This window comes from Myxocyprinus asiaticus, chromosome 21, assembly GCF_019703515.2.
Source record: "Myxocyprinus asiaticus isolate MX2 ecotype Aquarium Trade chromosome 21, UBuf_Myxa_2, whole genome shotgun sequence".
Lineage (NCBI taxonomy): Eukaryota > Metazoa > Chordata > Actinopteri > Cypriniformes > Catostomidae > Myxocyprinus > Myxocyprinus asiaticus.
In genome coordinates, this window is record NC_059364.1 from 42,939,579 (window position 1) to 42,955,056 (window position 15,478).

The 15,478-nt window shown below is 35.0% G+C and overlaps 1 protein-coding gene across 1 annotated transcript in view; it reads right to left on the reverse strand.

Annotated features, from left to right (window-relative positions):
- Nucleotides 1–4,023: 4,023 nt before the first annotated feature.
- Nucleotides 4,024–15,478, reverse strand: part of LOC127412311 (GTP-binding protein 2-like) — a 36,418-nt gene continuing 24,963 nt past the window's right edge. The window contains exon 12 of the mRNA XM_051648560.1: nucleotides 4,024–5,820. Within this exon, the coding sequence (XP_051504520.1) occupies nucleotides 5,656–5,820 (165 nt within the window). The 3' untranslated portion in view covers nucleotides 4,024–5,655. The remainder of the gene's footprint in view (nucleotides 5,821–15,478) is intronic.

A 15,478-nucleotide genomic window follows, 5' to 3' on the forward strand; every position in this document is an offset into this window, starting at 1 on the left:
AATCACATTGTATTGTTTGTCTTATTAATATGAGCATACTGTAACTGTTGTTTTCCTGCACTTAATAAAATGTACAAAATCTATCAAAAATTTGGACACTCTTTGCTATTACTATTTTACAAACACAGACACATACACATATATATATCCTTGTGTGACCCCTCGTCTACATGTGTGGATGTTGTATTTTGGCTTTGCTATACGCAGCGCATAATTTAAATGAATATAAACCGACTTCTGCTGCACCGAGTCACATGAGCATGCCGTCGATTTCCTTGAAGCACTCCTACCGACGCAGCGGCAACAAAAGTGCCTCTTGTAAGAAATCTCTAAGTTTTTTCATTGAAACCTGTTTGGTTGTTTCGTTTGACATGTCGCATTAAAAAAATCTGTTCATTTTTCGCGCGTCAGCGCCCTGATAAACATGATGTCCACATATGTGGAAACTGGCACTGCATTTCCTCAAAAGTAGAAAAAAACATGTTAGTTATTTTGAATTACTTTCAACATTAACACATCTGTGGGTCATTTATCTTCATTTTAATATACATTTTATTATGTTTTATTTTTCTATAACTGTGATTCTATTCATTAACATTAGTAAATGCATTCCTATATATTTACTGTGCATTTTCACATTGAGGATAAATTGGTTGAAAAACGTTGCTTTCAGAGGCTTCATATGGAGTTAGGATGAGAATAAGGTGCATTTCAAACTGTTCTGAGACCACTGAAGACAGACAGCTCACTGGAGGTTAAGTCACTCACTAAACAGGGAGCAAGGGAGCATCCTATAGCTCTCTATGCAGCTAAGCGCATTCAATCTTAAAATCATATCAAAAGTTCAGTTTCAGGCTGCAGATGATGTTTGGACCTACACAATATTAGACAGGTAGTTTTAATGTTGTGGCTGATTGGTGTATATTAGTGGTCGACAGATAAGGGGTTTCCAGTGGTCTATTCTTAAACCAGTACAATGCATGTTAGTAAAAACATTTATTATTATAGTATTAGTATAATTATTAGTGTTTGTAACAAGACAGAAAATGTGTATTCTGTGGTGTGTTGGAGCTTTCGAAATGGCTTTCATTTATCTTGAGAAGATATTAGTATCACAGCTTTTGGGAGTTTAATAATCACACTGGGCCACATAGCAAACTGCTTATCCGGAGTTGAGAAACTATCATCAGAAACACCAAAATAAAAGCTCTATTTAAATTGACTCGTGAAATGGGGAAAAAAAGGACAACAATATATTACTACTGTATGGTAATGTATACTGTAATACATTATTATTATTTTTATTATTGAATCAAAGCAATTTCTCACATCTGTGATGTTCTGTTGTGCAGCACTTTTTTATTTGACAAAAATATCTCCAGTGTTGTTTCAGATTGTGCTGTGCGGATTTTGTATAAAAGCACTTATGCAATGTTATGTTGAAAATTGTAAATTAAAATTATTCTATTTTCAACTTTTTGATGATAAAATGTAATTAAACTGTCAAATACAGAATTCATAAAAAATAACCATCCAATAACCACAATATACATGATGACCTCTTGCGTGTATTTACTTAAATATAACACCCGATGGGTACATAAAATGTGAAGGAAAAGTCATGGAATATTGTGCCTTGAAAAGACTGGGAACCCTGATATTCTTAGTGTATATTTGTCTTATTTTCAAGTAAAAATATCTGAAAATTCATAAAACAAGTTACATTTACTTAACAAAATTACATCAGATATTTTGTGTTTTCTTTTTTTTCTTTTTTTTGAAAAATCAATCAAATTTAAGACCATTTATGCTTATAACAAGAAAATTCTGCTTCTCAAACTGTTTTTGGTTTTAAGGATATATACAGCACTGGAAAAATAAAAGACCACTGGAATCTGCCCAATTCCAGCTATGCAGGGTCGGTGATGATCTGGGGGTTCTTCAGCAAGGCTGGAATTGGCCAGATTCGTCTCTGTGAAGGATGCATGAATCAAGCCATGCACAAGGTTATTCTGGAAGAAAACTTGCTTCCTTCTGCTCTGACAATGTTCCCCATCTCTGAGGATTGGTTTTACCAGCAGAACAATGCTCCATGCCACACAGTCAAGTCAATCAAGGTGTGGATGGAGGACCACCGGATCAAGACCCTGTCAAGAGCAGCCCAATCTCCAGACCTGAACCTCATTGAAAACCTCTGGAATGTGATCAAGAGGAAGATGGATAGCCACAAGCCATCAAACAAAGCCGAGCTGCTTGAATATTTGAAAGACCGGTAGAGATCATGCCAAGACGCATGAAAGCTGTGATTGAAAATCAGGGTTATTCCATCAAATATTGATTTCTGAACTCTTCCTAAGTTAAAACATTAGTATTGTGTTGTTTAAATATGAATATGAACTTGTTTTCTTTGCATTATTCGAGGTCTGAAAACACTGCATCTTTTTTGTTATTTTGACCAGTTTTCATTTTCTGCAAATAAATGCTCTAAATGACAATATTTGTATTTGGAATTTGGGAGAAATGTTGTCAGTACTTTATAGAATGAAACAAAAATTTTCATTTTACTCAAACACATACCTATAAATAGTAAATCCAGAGAAACAGTGGTCTCTTAATATTTTCCAGAGCTATATATATATATATATATATATATATATAATATATACACACACACACACACACACACACTCACCAGCTACTTTATTAGGTACACCTGTACACCTACTTATTCATGCGATTATCTAATCAGCCAATCGTGTGGCAGCAGTGTAATGTATAAAATAAGCAGATGTGGGGCAGGAGCTTCAGTTAATGTTCACATCAACCATCAGAATGGGGGAAAAATGTGATCTCAGTGATTTCTACTGTGGCATGATTGTTGGTGCCAGACGGGCTGGTTTGATTAGGTGTGCTTAATAAAGTGGTCGGTGAGTGGGTCAATAGGAAACAAGCTGGAATTTACCAAAACTTCAGTGTGATTGCTGTCTTGCATCATCACTTACAAACAAAAGAAAGCTCACCTTTCAAACATGTAATCAAAATCCAACACTAGTGACCCAGGAGGGGTCATTCCAAGTATGCAGTATACATATCTCCACAACAGGGTCAGAAATTAAAAACGGCTCAGGACAAAAATGCCTCCAAAAATGTCTTTGTAATTCATTCTTCTGTTAATTATTTGAACAACTCAGAACACGTGGTTCTTAATGTTCTAATAGTCTTAGTTTTATATTGTAAAATATGAGTTCATACTTTCCCTGTCTTCAGAATTTGGTTTAATGAACTAATTAAACTGAAGTTGACAAATGAGACACCGTTTGTTTTAAATTTTTATCAAAAAATATGCACTCAACTTTCTCAGGTTTTTACCAAAGGAAGTTAATTTCTGACACTGCCCCAGCATAATGGATACAATGTTAACCTCACAATTTCTAAAGATAACAATCATATTTTCATGGTTGTTAAAACAAGTATTGTCAGTAGACTTGATGAATTCTGTTGTTTTATGATTTTACTTGGATTGTCTCACTGTAAAACAATCAATTCTGTTTGATAACATTATCTGTATATCAAAGTAATTAAAAAATGTAAGTTGACAGTCGTGTAAGTGAACTGTCCATCCCTCCCTGAGCAATGGCTAACTTTAGCTCTTTATTTCCATTCTTTAGGCGTGCAGTGAATTTTCATGCCATTGTATATGTCATCAAGTTATAATTTATAGTTTAAGTGCCTCAGCTTTACCAGATCATGAAAGTTACAGAGTTCATAGCTGTAGAAATCAAGTAATTTTAAGGTCTTGGTTTATCAGTTTTTATATCTATAATCATTTCAACAATACATTTCGACAGTTGTACTGTGTCGGTCAATTGAAACAAACTTCAGTGTGATTGCTGTGTCTTGCATCATCTCTCAGCTAACCAAACAAAAGAAAGATCACCTTTCAAATGGGTCATCAAAACTGAAGTTATTGCTTGAGACACCTGCTTTTACAAGCAGATGAAGCAATGGGACGGTAATCAATCATAAACCATAATAAACATTTTTATTTATGTACACCATAATATACAAACAAATTTGTACATAAATACTCCAATTCACCAAAAAGGCTAAAATATTGTAAAAATATTTGGAAAAAACATCTAGCATCTGAAGCCAGAATAGAGACACTTGGTGTAAAATGATATGCCAAATCAAAATAGAAATTATTACAAAGTGTAGTAACTAAAACATTTTCCAGTAGATGATACATTTACTTTACTATTTAACAATTCTTTATAAATGTTATGTTTGGTTCAAATACATAATTTTTCTTCCTTTAAAATGGCACAGGAAACACAGAACAGTGATATAGGAGGAACTTAAAAGTGAACTTTACACACTCAAAGTGTGTTCTGATATGCTACTCTTGAAGACAAACATGCATGCAAGGATTACAGGACAGATCTTAGGCAAGAACTAACAACTCCCTTTCAATATTTAATCTTTAAAACATACACATCAAAGGTGTTAGCACCAAAATCCAGGAAACATTGAGGTGCAATAAAACAAAAAAAGCAGCCCAATATACAGTCACCGCAATAGACCCTAGAACAATGTGAAACCATAAACCTTAAGAAAAAGCTAAAAGCCCAATAACAGAGAGCAGAAATGAAAGATTCATTTGCATAATTCATCAAAATGTGTATTTCTGAATCCTCACACTTGACGTTTGTGCGATCTAATTCTCCTGTTCCAATATCCGAGTGTACTGGGTAAATGGAATGAACAACAGCTTTCCTGAGCTACTAAAGCACTTGAGTGCAGGCAGAAAAACATGTCAGTCATCAAAGGCTATTATCATTTAAGGCATAACAAATGACATCTCTGATATTTTCAGCAGCAATAGTCACAGAATATAGGACTACTTGGTGGTAAGGCAGCACGTTTACGTGAACCTTAAAGGGACAGTTCACCCAAAAGTGAAAATTCTGTCATCGTTTACCCACAAGAAATTACATTTTTGGGTGAACTATCCCTTTAACGGTGTTAAAGCTTGACAATGCCACATTAGTAAAAAAAAACCTCTTTACAAAACAATAAATAAATAAAAAAAACCAGAGATGTGGAGATTGTATCTGGTATTTGGTAGAGCAGAGTTGGCAGGTCAGATGTTCTTTTAAAACTTTGTAACATCCGTAGCTGCCACAGGAAGAAATAATTCTTCATTGACATCAGCTATAAAAATGTTAGATTTAAAGAAAACCTTTGGCAGCCGTATTTAAATTCACAATCTCTAACCTTTGGTTATTATATTATAAATGGTTCAGAACTTATGACTTTAAAAAGGCTGCACAAGTACAAACTTTCAGTGCCATCTCAATATTAAAAGATGTATAAAGTAAGCAAAAAAAAAAAAAAAAAAAAAATACTTGAATGACTGTAAACACCCCATTTGGAGACACATTGAAAAGAAATCTGGCATGATTAAAACTCCATTATGGTGACAGCTCTTTTATACATGAAAAGAATCGATTGATGAGACCATGAACTCAAATGTGAGGTTGGTAAGCTGAGACTTAATTCAATGAACAGAACAGAGAAAAGAAGAAAGCGATGGTACGGAGATGGTAAGGTGAGGAGAGAGATAGTGATGGATGAGTACAGTGTTATTCTTTATCAAAGATGGTGCTGGTACTGCGACGCAGGCTGTAGTTTGGTGACCTGCCCAATGCCTTTGGTGACTCCCTCTCTGAAGAGCAGCTTAGCACCCACCTTCAAGTACTCTGGGTGTTTGATGAACTTGAATTGTACCACAGCTTTCTCACCAGTGCGGAGCTCATCCTGAGAGAGAGGAAACAAAGGTCAAAACCATCAGACAGAGATACTATCCAGAGAGCTAATGATCTATCAATACAGCAAGCTATCATTACAAACAGATAAACAGTTAGATAGGCTGACTACACACTAATGTTTCCAACCTAGTCTCAGAGAATGAACATTACTATAACTACATTTTGCTGCAGTTTCCTGATAAAATGAACACTAGAGGTGATACAACAACTGTGTGTTTTATACATTTTCACACAAATGTACTATGGCTGTTTTTGACTTTAGAAACACTTATTTTTCACACTATTACTCACACACTGCTATGTTATTATATCAAAACACTTTTACTCTAAATCATCATTTGAAAAACGATCAATTTTAATGCTTGTATTACAGACTTACCTACATTTACATACTTATTCTAATGTGATTAACTTCCACAGTAGCTCACCTGTTAAGAGTGTTGGACTTTAGACTCGGAGACTGAGGCTCGAGCCCAGCCAAGGATGCTCGAAACAAAAGTGAAAGTGAAACTAAAGTGCCATAGAAGCAAAATGACGTGTGGTTGCTTTTCATGTCACATTTGCTTTTAAAACACTATCGGTTAGGTTTAGGTGTTTGTTTAGTGTAAGGATGTCTGTTTTGTTCACCTCTCATGTATGTTTTAAAACACTATTTGTTAGGGATGGGACAATAAGGTTATCACACGATGTGGTTCGATATACGATATCAGGTTCAAGATTCTGTATAATCTCGAATCCATATAATAGCACTTAATTACAAAATATTACAGAATTTTTTTATTTTCTGAAAAAAATGTTTGAGCAAAATGCACATTATAATTTCTCATCAAAATAAAGCTCTTTAATACATAACAGAAATGTTCAAAGTTAAATAATAAGAGTTTCTCTACAAACAATTAATCAGGCTACATTCATGCTGATCAGATTCTGACGGGTTTCTGAGGAGTCATTTGGTGTGTTTTATTTTGGGGAGAGCTAATGTTAGCCAGACGGCTAACTGACAGAGACTGGCGTGTAAAGTCAATGTCTGAGAATGATCTGATCTCAGATCAGTACTGACACTTTATTGCAGCTTTATCTAATAGAACATAAACCTTTAAACCCATTCTAACCTGTGTGAACTAATGGATGAGTGTCTGATCTTAGATCTGTTCTAAAAACACACTGCATGCTTAATGTTTATTTAATAATATAAATCCATTCTGATCCGATCCAATAAATAGAGACGACGAGTTTATTATAAATGTCTGTTCTCAGATCTGTACACTTTATTTTTCTAATTTTATTAAACGTAAACACTAAAACTCCAACTAACACATTAAGTTTTGAATATTGTTGTCTGATCTCTAATCTGTGTAAAAGTAATAAAATAAAGCCTTGCCACTTTTTAACAGTTTACTTATACATTTGAGCTGATCAGATTCAGAACAAGCAATAGAACTTGTGAAAGTGTATATTTATATTTTAATAATTTGTTTGTCATTATTATTACAATCAAAATTTAACTTTGTAAAAAAAAAAAATCGACATTATATCATGAAACTGTATATACAGTATAATAATGATATAAGTTATCACTGTTTGAAATAATGTGTACAATTTACAAGTAGTAACATTGAGTTTACATTCATTTGTATAAGAAATGCTAAAAAGGTTACGGTCACTTTAAGAGTGTCAACAAGTTCCACACAGTGTTCCGGTTCAGGGAACATCAACGAGAATCTCTCGGTTTCTTTAGCACATCAATGCTGTGTGAGATTAAAATTAATATTTCTTTTTAATTTTTTATCTGACTGTAAAGAACAGAATGGATATTAATACACATTTAATGAAAGTGCAGTGTGCCTCATCTTTGATGGACACACACTACATGGAGGAAACGAGTTGTTTTAATCTCAAGCACCTTTTATCAAAACAAGGTGATTTTCCAGGTATTCCAGTTCTTAAATTTCTAAAAGCTAAATTCAAGCACTTTAAGCACTTCAAGGACCTTGTGTGAACCCTGTAAACAGTGTAGAAAAAAGTGCAGAAGTGGTCAAATCAAGTGATAGAGAGATTACGATGTTTGGTGGGTCATTTCATTTATGATTACATGGACAGAAAACAATGCTGCAATTTTTGAAATATCGAGTTATGCCACAATATGGTTTATAATTTTTTTTGTTCGCGATATAGCGAAATTCGATACCATCCCTATTGGTTAGGTTAAGGTTAATGTTTTAGGTTAGGGAGGTACGTTTTACTCTACTCAAAACATCTAATCTAATATTCACCTTACAAACCTCTTCTGATTACAACATAATTTCACTCACTTTTGGCGCCCCCGCTGGATATATCACTGGGAAACTGCAGCCAAACATGTAATGAAACACGTAATTTTGGTTTTGCAAGAATGTTACCATTTTCATGTAAATTTCATGCGATCAGGCTGAATTTATGAATATAATGTATATCCTCATTATGTGCAATACCCAGTTTAGTCTTTATATATTTATCCAACACATCTTATTGTGTATTCAAACACATAGTCTTACTGTGTATTCTATATATACTTTATTTTCTATTCAGTTTTTATTTATTTATTTTTAATTATTATCTATGTCTTGTTGCTGTTTTGTATTGTTGTGCACTGGATGCTCCTGTCACCAAGACAGATTCCTTGTATGTGTAAGCATACTTGGCAATAAAGCCGATTCTGATTCTGAATGTACCTACAGTATCTAGCTACAGATGTGGCCTTTAAAAGCATGTGTTTTCAGGCAGCTTCACCATCCAGTCACGCGATCTCGTGCAGGATCGGTCAGGTGGGCTTCTTGGAATTTAAATACATTTGTTACACTTCTCAAAATATACACCAGGTGGCGCATGGAAGGTTGAAAATATCAACTGAACCAGCAAGCAGTAATCAAACAAGACCCCGTAAACAAAGCATTGTGTTTCTCTGGTTACAACAAGATAATTAAAGAAATAAACCAATAATTCTGGTTCTGATATTTCCCACATGCTGAGATATCCTCAATTCTTGACGCTAGTTCTTACACCAGTCAGTCTCTAAAATCATGTATTATTTTGTTTTGTGGATGGTTGCTGGACAAGTAATAAATAATACAGCTTAATATTTCTTCTTAAAGATGTGTGTAAAATGTATATGCAAATGCTGCTCTGTACAAATGAAGACATGTGGCTGCTGACCAGAAGTCATTGAGCTTTAAATAATGGTTGAGTATTTCTATTGAAATATCACTTTTATCCTTTTCTCAGGTTCAATACCAGCCATGGGATTTCCCTCCAATGTAAATGTGAAGTAAACGGTTTTATTATGTTTATGTAGATTTAGCTCTGCTGTACGCTGTTAGCTCACTTTAGTAACAATGTTCAGAGGAAATGAGAAATAAAAAAATGTTAAACAGGTTTCTTGTGTAATCATTACTTTTCTGTTTGTCATTTCACCTCTTCATAGCATATCATATTTATAAATCAAGAAGGATCTCTGCTCTTTATTCATATTCTCATGAGTGGTTTACTCTACATTAATGAATATTTAATTCTGGAAAGAAAAAAGTATTTTTAAATGCTATTAACTGGTTAATAACATTACCATTTAGTTTTAACTATAATTTTACTATACTATAATTTTATTTACTTAAATTACAAACACACATTATGAAAAATGCATTTAATTTTACACAGTATGAAACAAACAAGAGCTGTTCAAGAATCTGGATTTGTTTTGTGCATCCTATATGAAGACACACTTCACTGCTACTTACAGTATTTCCATGCATTTATATGAGAAATTATGAGAGAGTATATTGTTTAAAAAACAAGGGTAATTTTTTTTAATGTGAATATAAATTGTAACAATGCTGAACAGTGCATGGTTAAATATAGAAATTACACTGCCTCGCCCAGTGGTGGATTTAGGCATGGGTGACGTGAGGCACCCCCCTCCCCCCGCAACAACTTTGGGGGCGTGTTGAAGCGGGTTTCGCCCAGGGTGCCATGCTAGAACCGCTAATGGCCTGGCCAAAAAACAAAACAAATCACATACTCTAATATTTCATTGGACCGCCTTTAGCTTTGATTACGGCACGCATCGGTCGTGACACAGTTTCGACAACCTTATGCAACGTCACAACATTTATTTCCATCCAGAGTAGGGTTGCAGCGGTATACCGGTTTCACAGTATACCATGGTATGAAAATTGACGGTTATCATACCATGTACATTTGCTTATCTATGGTATTGAGAAAAAAAAATGCAACCGGACAGAGAATCTCACCTGCGCGCGTGCATTTCATTTCCTCCTCGTCTGCCTGTCAGACTCCTCAATTTGCGCCACACACACACACATGCAGCGCAGAAAATATCAGAGAGAAGCGAGGCGTTTGACATAAGTGAGTGTGTGTGTGAGTTAAAGCAGTGTTTCTCAACTGATGGTTTGTGACTACAAAGTGGGTTGCATGGCCAATTCGGACTGGGTTGCGGACAGCAGTGATAGCCTATTTAGGATTGCCAAGGCAGATTTCATGATAATCTCGCAATCAGCTAAAGACTTTCCATCTGCACTGCATGAGTGTAACGGAACCAGCTCGCGATCATGATCTGCTCTTCTCTCTGGCGCGCGTGTGCAACAACTGGGCTTCCCTCGATATTGCGGAGCGCAGACCTCAAAACTGATGTGACCAATTTCAATTCTAGTGAGACTTTTCTAGTTTAAAGCATTACGGAGGAAGTCAAGTCGAACCTCTCCAACAGTAGGTAGCCCCGACATGCCAAACAGCACTGAGGAGGAAAAGAGCAACACTGTGTTATGCGCTCATTTGTTTTTTCATTATACATCATAACCTTTACAAAACTGTTTCATGATTTTACATGAATAAAAGTAATTGTTATATTTTGACAAAATGTTATAGTTTCATGTGAAATAATCTAAAGGTAGAATCTATTAGACCTAATTTTATATCAACAGTGGCAGTTGTAGTTAAAGTTTCAAGATGTGTTCCAGCTAGTACTTATTCTTTCATAAATACTATCATTTGTTGTTATTATTATGACTATTATTTAAGACTAGCTACACTGACCTAACCATGCAAATGAGGAGTCTTTCCTCCTGTGTAATATGTATGTTCTATTTGAATTATGTTTGAAATTAGGAAACAAACGGGATAATAAAGGGCTCATATAAGTAAATATGCTCTTCAATTTTTAAAAGGGGGGGAGAGAAAACTTCCTGTCACTTTTGTTATTGACGTCAACAACAAAAATAATGTCAATTGATGCATGTCCTTGTACTTGAAAACCATGAAAAAAACTATGCAACATAAAAGGAAATGCGACCCAGGCTACATTAAATACAGGTCATGTTTTTATTATGGTGGGTCGCCACTTGATTTCCAATGTAAGATCTCGGTCCTGAAGCAAAACCAGTTGAGAACCACTGAGTTAAAAGGTACAGACAGGAGCAGTTTGGCTGCGCTTTCACGCACCTACAGTATATGTTAATTGTTAATAATCATAGGACATTACTTTAAAAGCTCACACAGCTGATGTTATTTTTCATTTAGTAGTTAATTTAACATGCTATGCTAACATGTAAACAAACATGTTTTAGTTATATAACGTTATAGTTACATGCAATTTTTCTATCATGTTTATAATTCTTTTTATTATTATAATTCTGTTAGCTTTCTTATTTATTCTATTTATTTTATTTATTTTCAAAAGGGAGACTTTTTTTTTTTTACACATACTTCAATAAAACAAAAAAATTGTTTCAAGTTTCAATTATAATAAAGCGTTTGTTCAACCAAAAAAAACAAACAAAAAAAAAACCCTTCTGTTTTCACTCCTTTAAAGGTCATTGTAACTGATAATAATAATTGTGTAATACCATATACTGTGAAACCATGATATTTTCTGAGACGGTTATCGTACCGTAAAAATCCCATACTGTTGCAACCCTAGTTCAGAGCTGAATACATTTTTGGCCGAGATCTTGTATTGATGACAGGAGAGTCGAACCACTCCTTAAAGTCTTCTCCAGCACATCCCAAAGACTTTCAATGAGGTTAAGGTCAGGACTCTGTGCTGGCTAATTAATGTGTGAAAATGATTCCTCATGTTCCCTGAACCACTCTTTCACAATCTGAGCAGGATAAATCTTGGCATTGTCATCCTGGAATATGCCCGTGCCGTCAGGGAAGAAAAAATCCATTGATGGGATAACCTGGTCATTCAGTACATTCAGGTAGTCAGCTGACTTCATTTTATTGCTGCCTAACGTTGCTGAGTCTACACCTGACCAACTGAAGCAACCCCAGATCATAACACTGCCTCCAGAGGCTTGTACAGTGGGCACTATACATGACGGGTGCATCGCTTCATGTGCTTCCCTTCTTACCCTGATGCACCCATCACTTTGGAACAGGGTAAATCTGGACTCATCAGACCACATGACCTTTTTCTACTGCTCCTCAGTCCAATCTTTATGCTACCTAGCAAATTGAAGTAGTTTTTTTTCAATTAGCCTCACTAACATGTGGCTTTCTTGTGGCCACACTGTGGCTGTTTAGTCCCAATCCTGTAAGTTCTCATCACGCTGTGCATGTGGAAATGCTCTTACTTTCACTATTAAACATAGCCGTCAGTTCTTCTGTCGGTTTTTTTACGATGTGACTTCAAGCGTTTTAGTGATCTCTGATCACGATCATTCAAGATTTTTATTCCGACCACATTTCTTCTGCGAAGCTGCTGGTTCACCACTATCCTTCCTGGTTTTAATAATGCGTTGGACAGTTCTTCACCCAATTCCAGTGATTTCAGCAATCTCCTTAGTTGTTTACTTTGCTTGAGTTTGCCCCTTCTGAAACACAGTAACATCTTTTCCACGACCACGGGATAAGTCTTCCAACATGGTTGTATAAGAAATGAGAAGCTACACACTGCATCACTTAGAGTTAAAAGAATTGTTGCCAGATTAAACATATTAATCACTGCAATAATGATCCAATCATAGGCTCTTAAGTATCTGCTTATTTAAATCCAAACAGCGACTTTTTTTTTTGGCCAGGCAGTGTATTTGCTATATTGTGTGCTACATTTGTCCACCTTGATGCTCAACCATGACTGGAAAAACTTTAAACAGTTTATTTATATACTTGTTGCATGCCATTTCAGCTAGTTCCTCAAACCAGAATGTATTTATGGCAGCTATTAAACAAGTTTTGCAGTGCTTGCGTTTCAAACTCTAATTCCATATGCCATTTATCAGGGTTGGGCAGGGCTGGGTCAACTTTGATGGCTCCAGGGGGTAAAATGCACAACCTAATAACCTATAATTAATAAGCCAAACAATTGCAGAAATGAAAATGAACAGCCTTACACCACATGACTGGAAGATAATAAGGGAGTAGCTCAATGAACTTCTCAATACCACTTTTCACCCTTTTTAAAGCCATTTCTCTGTACTGCATGTATAATAGTAAATAAAAAATATGTTTTCTAAGTACTATTTATTCTTTTGTCTTGCTGTACAGGTATGTCTGATATGCTTAAATGTACCCCATTCATCTTAGGTTCATGTTTCATGTGATGGGCTATTAACAAGTTATTATCATACGTTCTTACATTTATTTAGCAGATGCTTTTAGCAACAGATGAGGAAGTAACAACAAAAAGTAACAGTAATGTTTAATATTAATTTATTTAATAATATTAATTTTATTATTTATGAATTTTTACTAGTAATATTTATTATAATAATTATTCATTAAGGCTGTCAACAGATTACAGATTAATCCCAGCAAATCTTATTTTTACATGTGAATGATTTCAGTTTGTTAGCGCTCGTAAAATACACGTGCATATAAAGACAGCTAAATGTAGATTTCAGAAACTGTGCTCTTTACTCATCTCACTCACACAAAAACACAGATTCTTGATTTCTTAAACTGCATGACAATGCACAGCAATGCAAATCTGCATTAAATAATATAACAATTTTCACTTGGATGTACAGCATGATGTTCTGACTTATGTAACAGATGTTTTGTCGCTGCTGTTCTTTGATGGACTCCTCATTAACAGTTGTACAATAATTACAGAGCAGGTCTGTTGTGTGTGTGTACTGAACACCCTGCTTCTCAATTTCTACTATTTGCATGTAATTAGATTGTCATATAGAACAAGTGCTAAAATAGTACTGTCTGTTTGAGAATAGCGGCAGTTCAGCGAGTGTCTTGAAGTGTTTCGTTTGAGCGCATATTAACGAGAGAGGAGTCACACGGTTTCTGTACAGCAGGGTTTCTCAACTGGTAGGTCACGACCCAAAATGGAAAGGGAAAAGGGAAAGAACAATGCGAGGGTTCTTTCTCCATTGGAATTTTTACTGAGGCAAATGTAATGATATTGATCTTGCATTTGGTGTTTTATACGCGCTAAATATGCTTCTCATCTAAAACACGCATTTAGCCCTGACATTATCAACAGCACAGACGAGGAAATGAGACGGCACTGTGCATGCGCCAAAATAAAGGTTTTTCAAATTACACCCAGTGTGTGATTCAATTATATCATCACCCTTACTCACATGAATCACGATTTTACAACAGTAACAGTAACTGGTATTTTGCCCAAAATTACATAGTTAATAATCTATTAGGTCGAATCTATTAGACTTCTATTAGACAAATTTGGCAGTTGTAGTTAGTTTCTAAATGTTTTTATTCATAACATAAATATAATTTATTCATAAGTAGAAAGAATTGCTACGTAGGCCAAACCACAGTAATGAGGAGCCATCCATCGTCTTACCTGTGTTTATATGGCATTGCACTCTAAATATAAGAGCTTTAAAGTCTGGACCTCCAAGACTTACGGACAAAGCTTTCCTCCTGTGTAATATACTGTATGTTCTGTTTGAATGATGTTTGACGTTAGAGAATAAACTGGATAATAAATATAACAGGCTCATATAAATATAGAGGGAGATAAAAAACATCCTGTATCTTTTGTTGCTGGCATCAACAACAAAAATAATGTCACTTGATACAAGCCCTTATACTTGAAAACCATGAACAAAACTACGCAAGATAAAATAATATGTGACCCAGGCTACATTAAATACAGGTTAAATTTTTTTTCATTTGGGTTGCCACTTGATGTCCAATTTAAAATCTGGGTCCTGAAGTAAAACCAGTTAAGATCCACAGCTTTATGGCATCTGTGCTATGTGTGATTACATCTAAATGTTACTTTTTTGTTGTTTTTGGTCAACAACTGACTGCCTAGAACAGAAAGTATATTAAAAGAGGCATTATTCAATGACAAATGTATTGAGTGGATCTCGTCTTTGGACACACATTATACAGAACGAGTAAAACCAAACTTTTACTCTCAACATGCAGTGAAAGGATCTCGCAGACATTTTTAGTCGCATAGCGCAAAAAATTTGGTCGCATATGCGAGTGATTTACTCGTATCCATCTTAGGATTTAAGAATTTATATGGGGATTGTTTAAATAAAGGTCATGGTGCATTGGAAAAAACAATATTTTTACCCAACCCTACTATCTATCCATCCATCCTTTATCTAGAAAGATATATCTATCTATCAGATAAAGATCAAAGCAAGGGACAGTCAGCT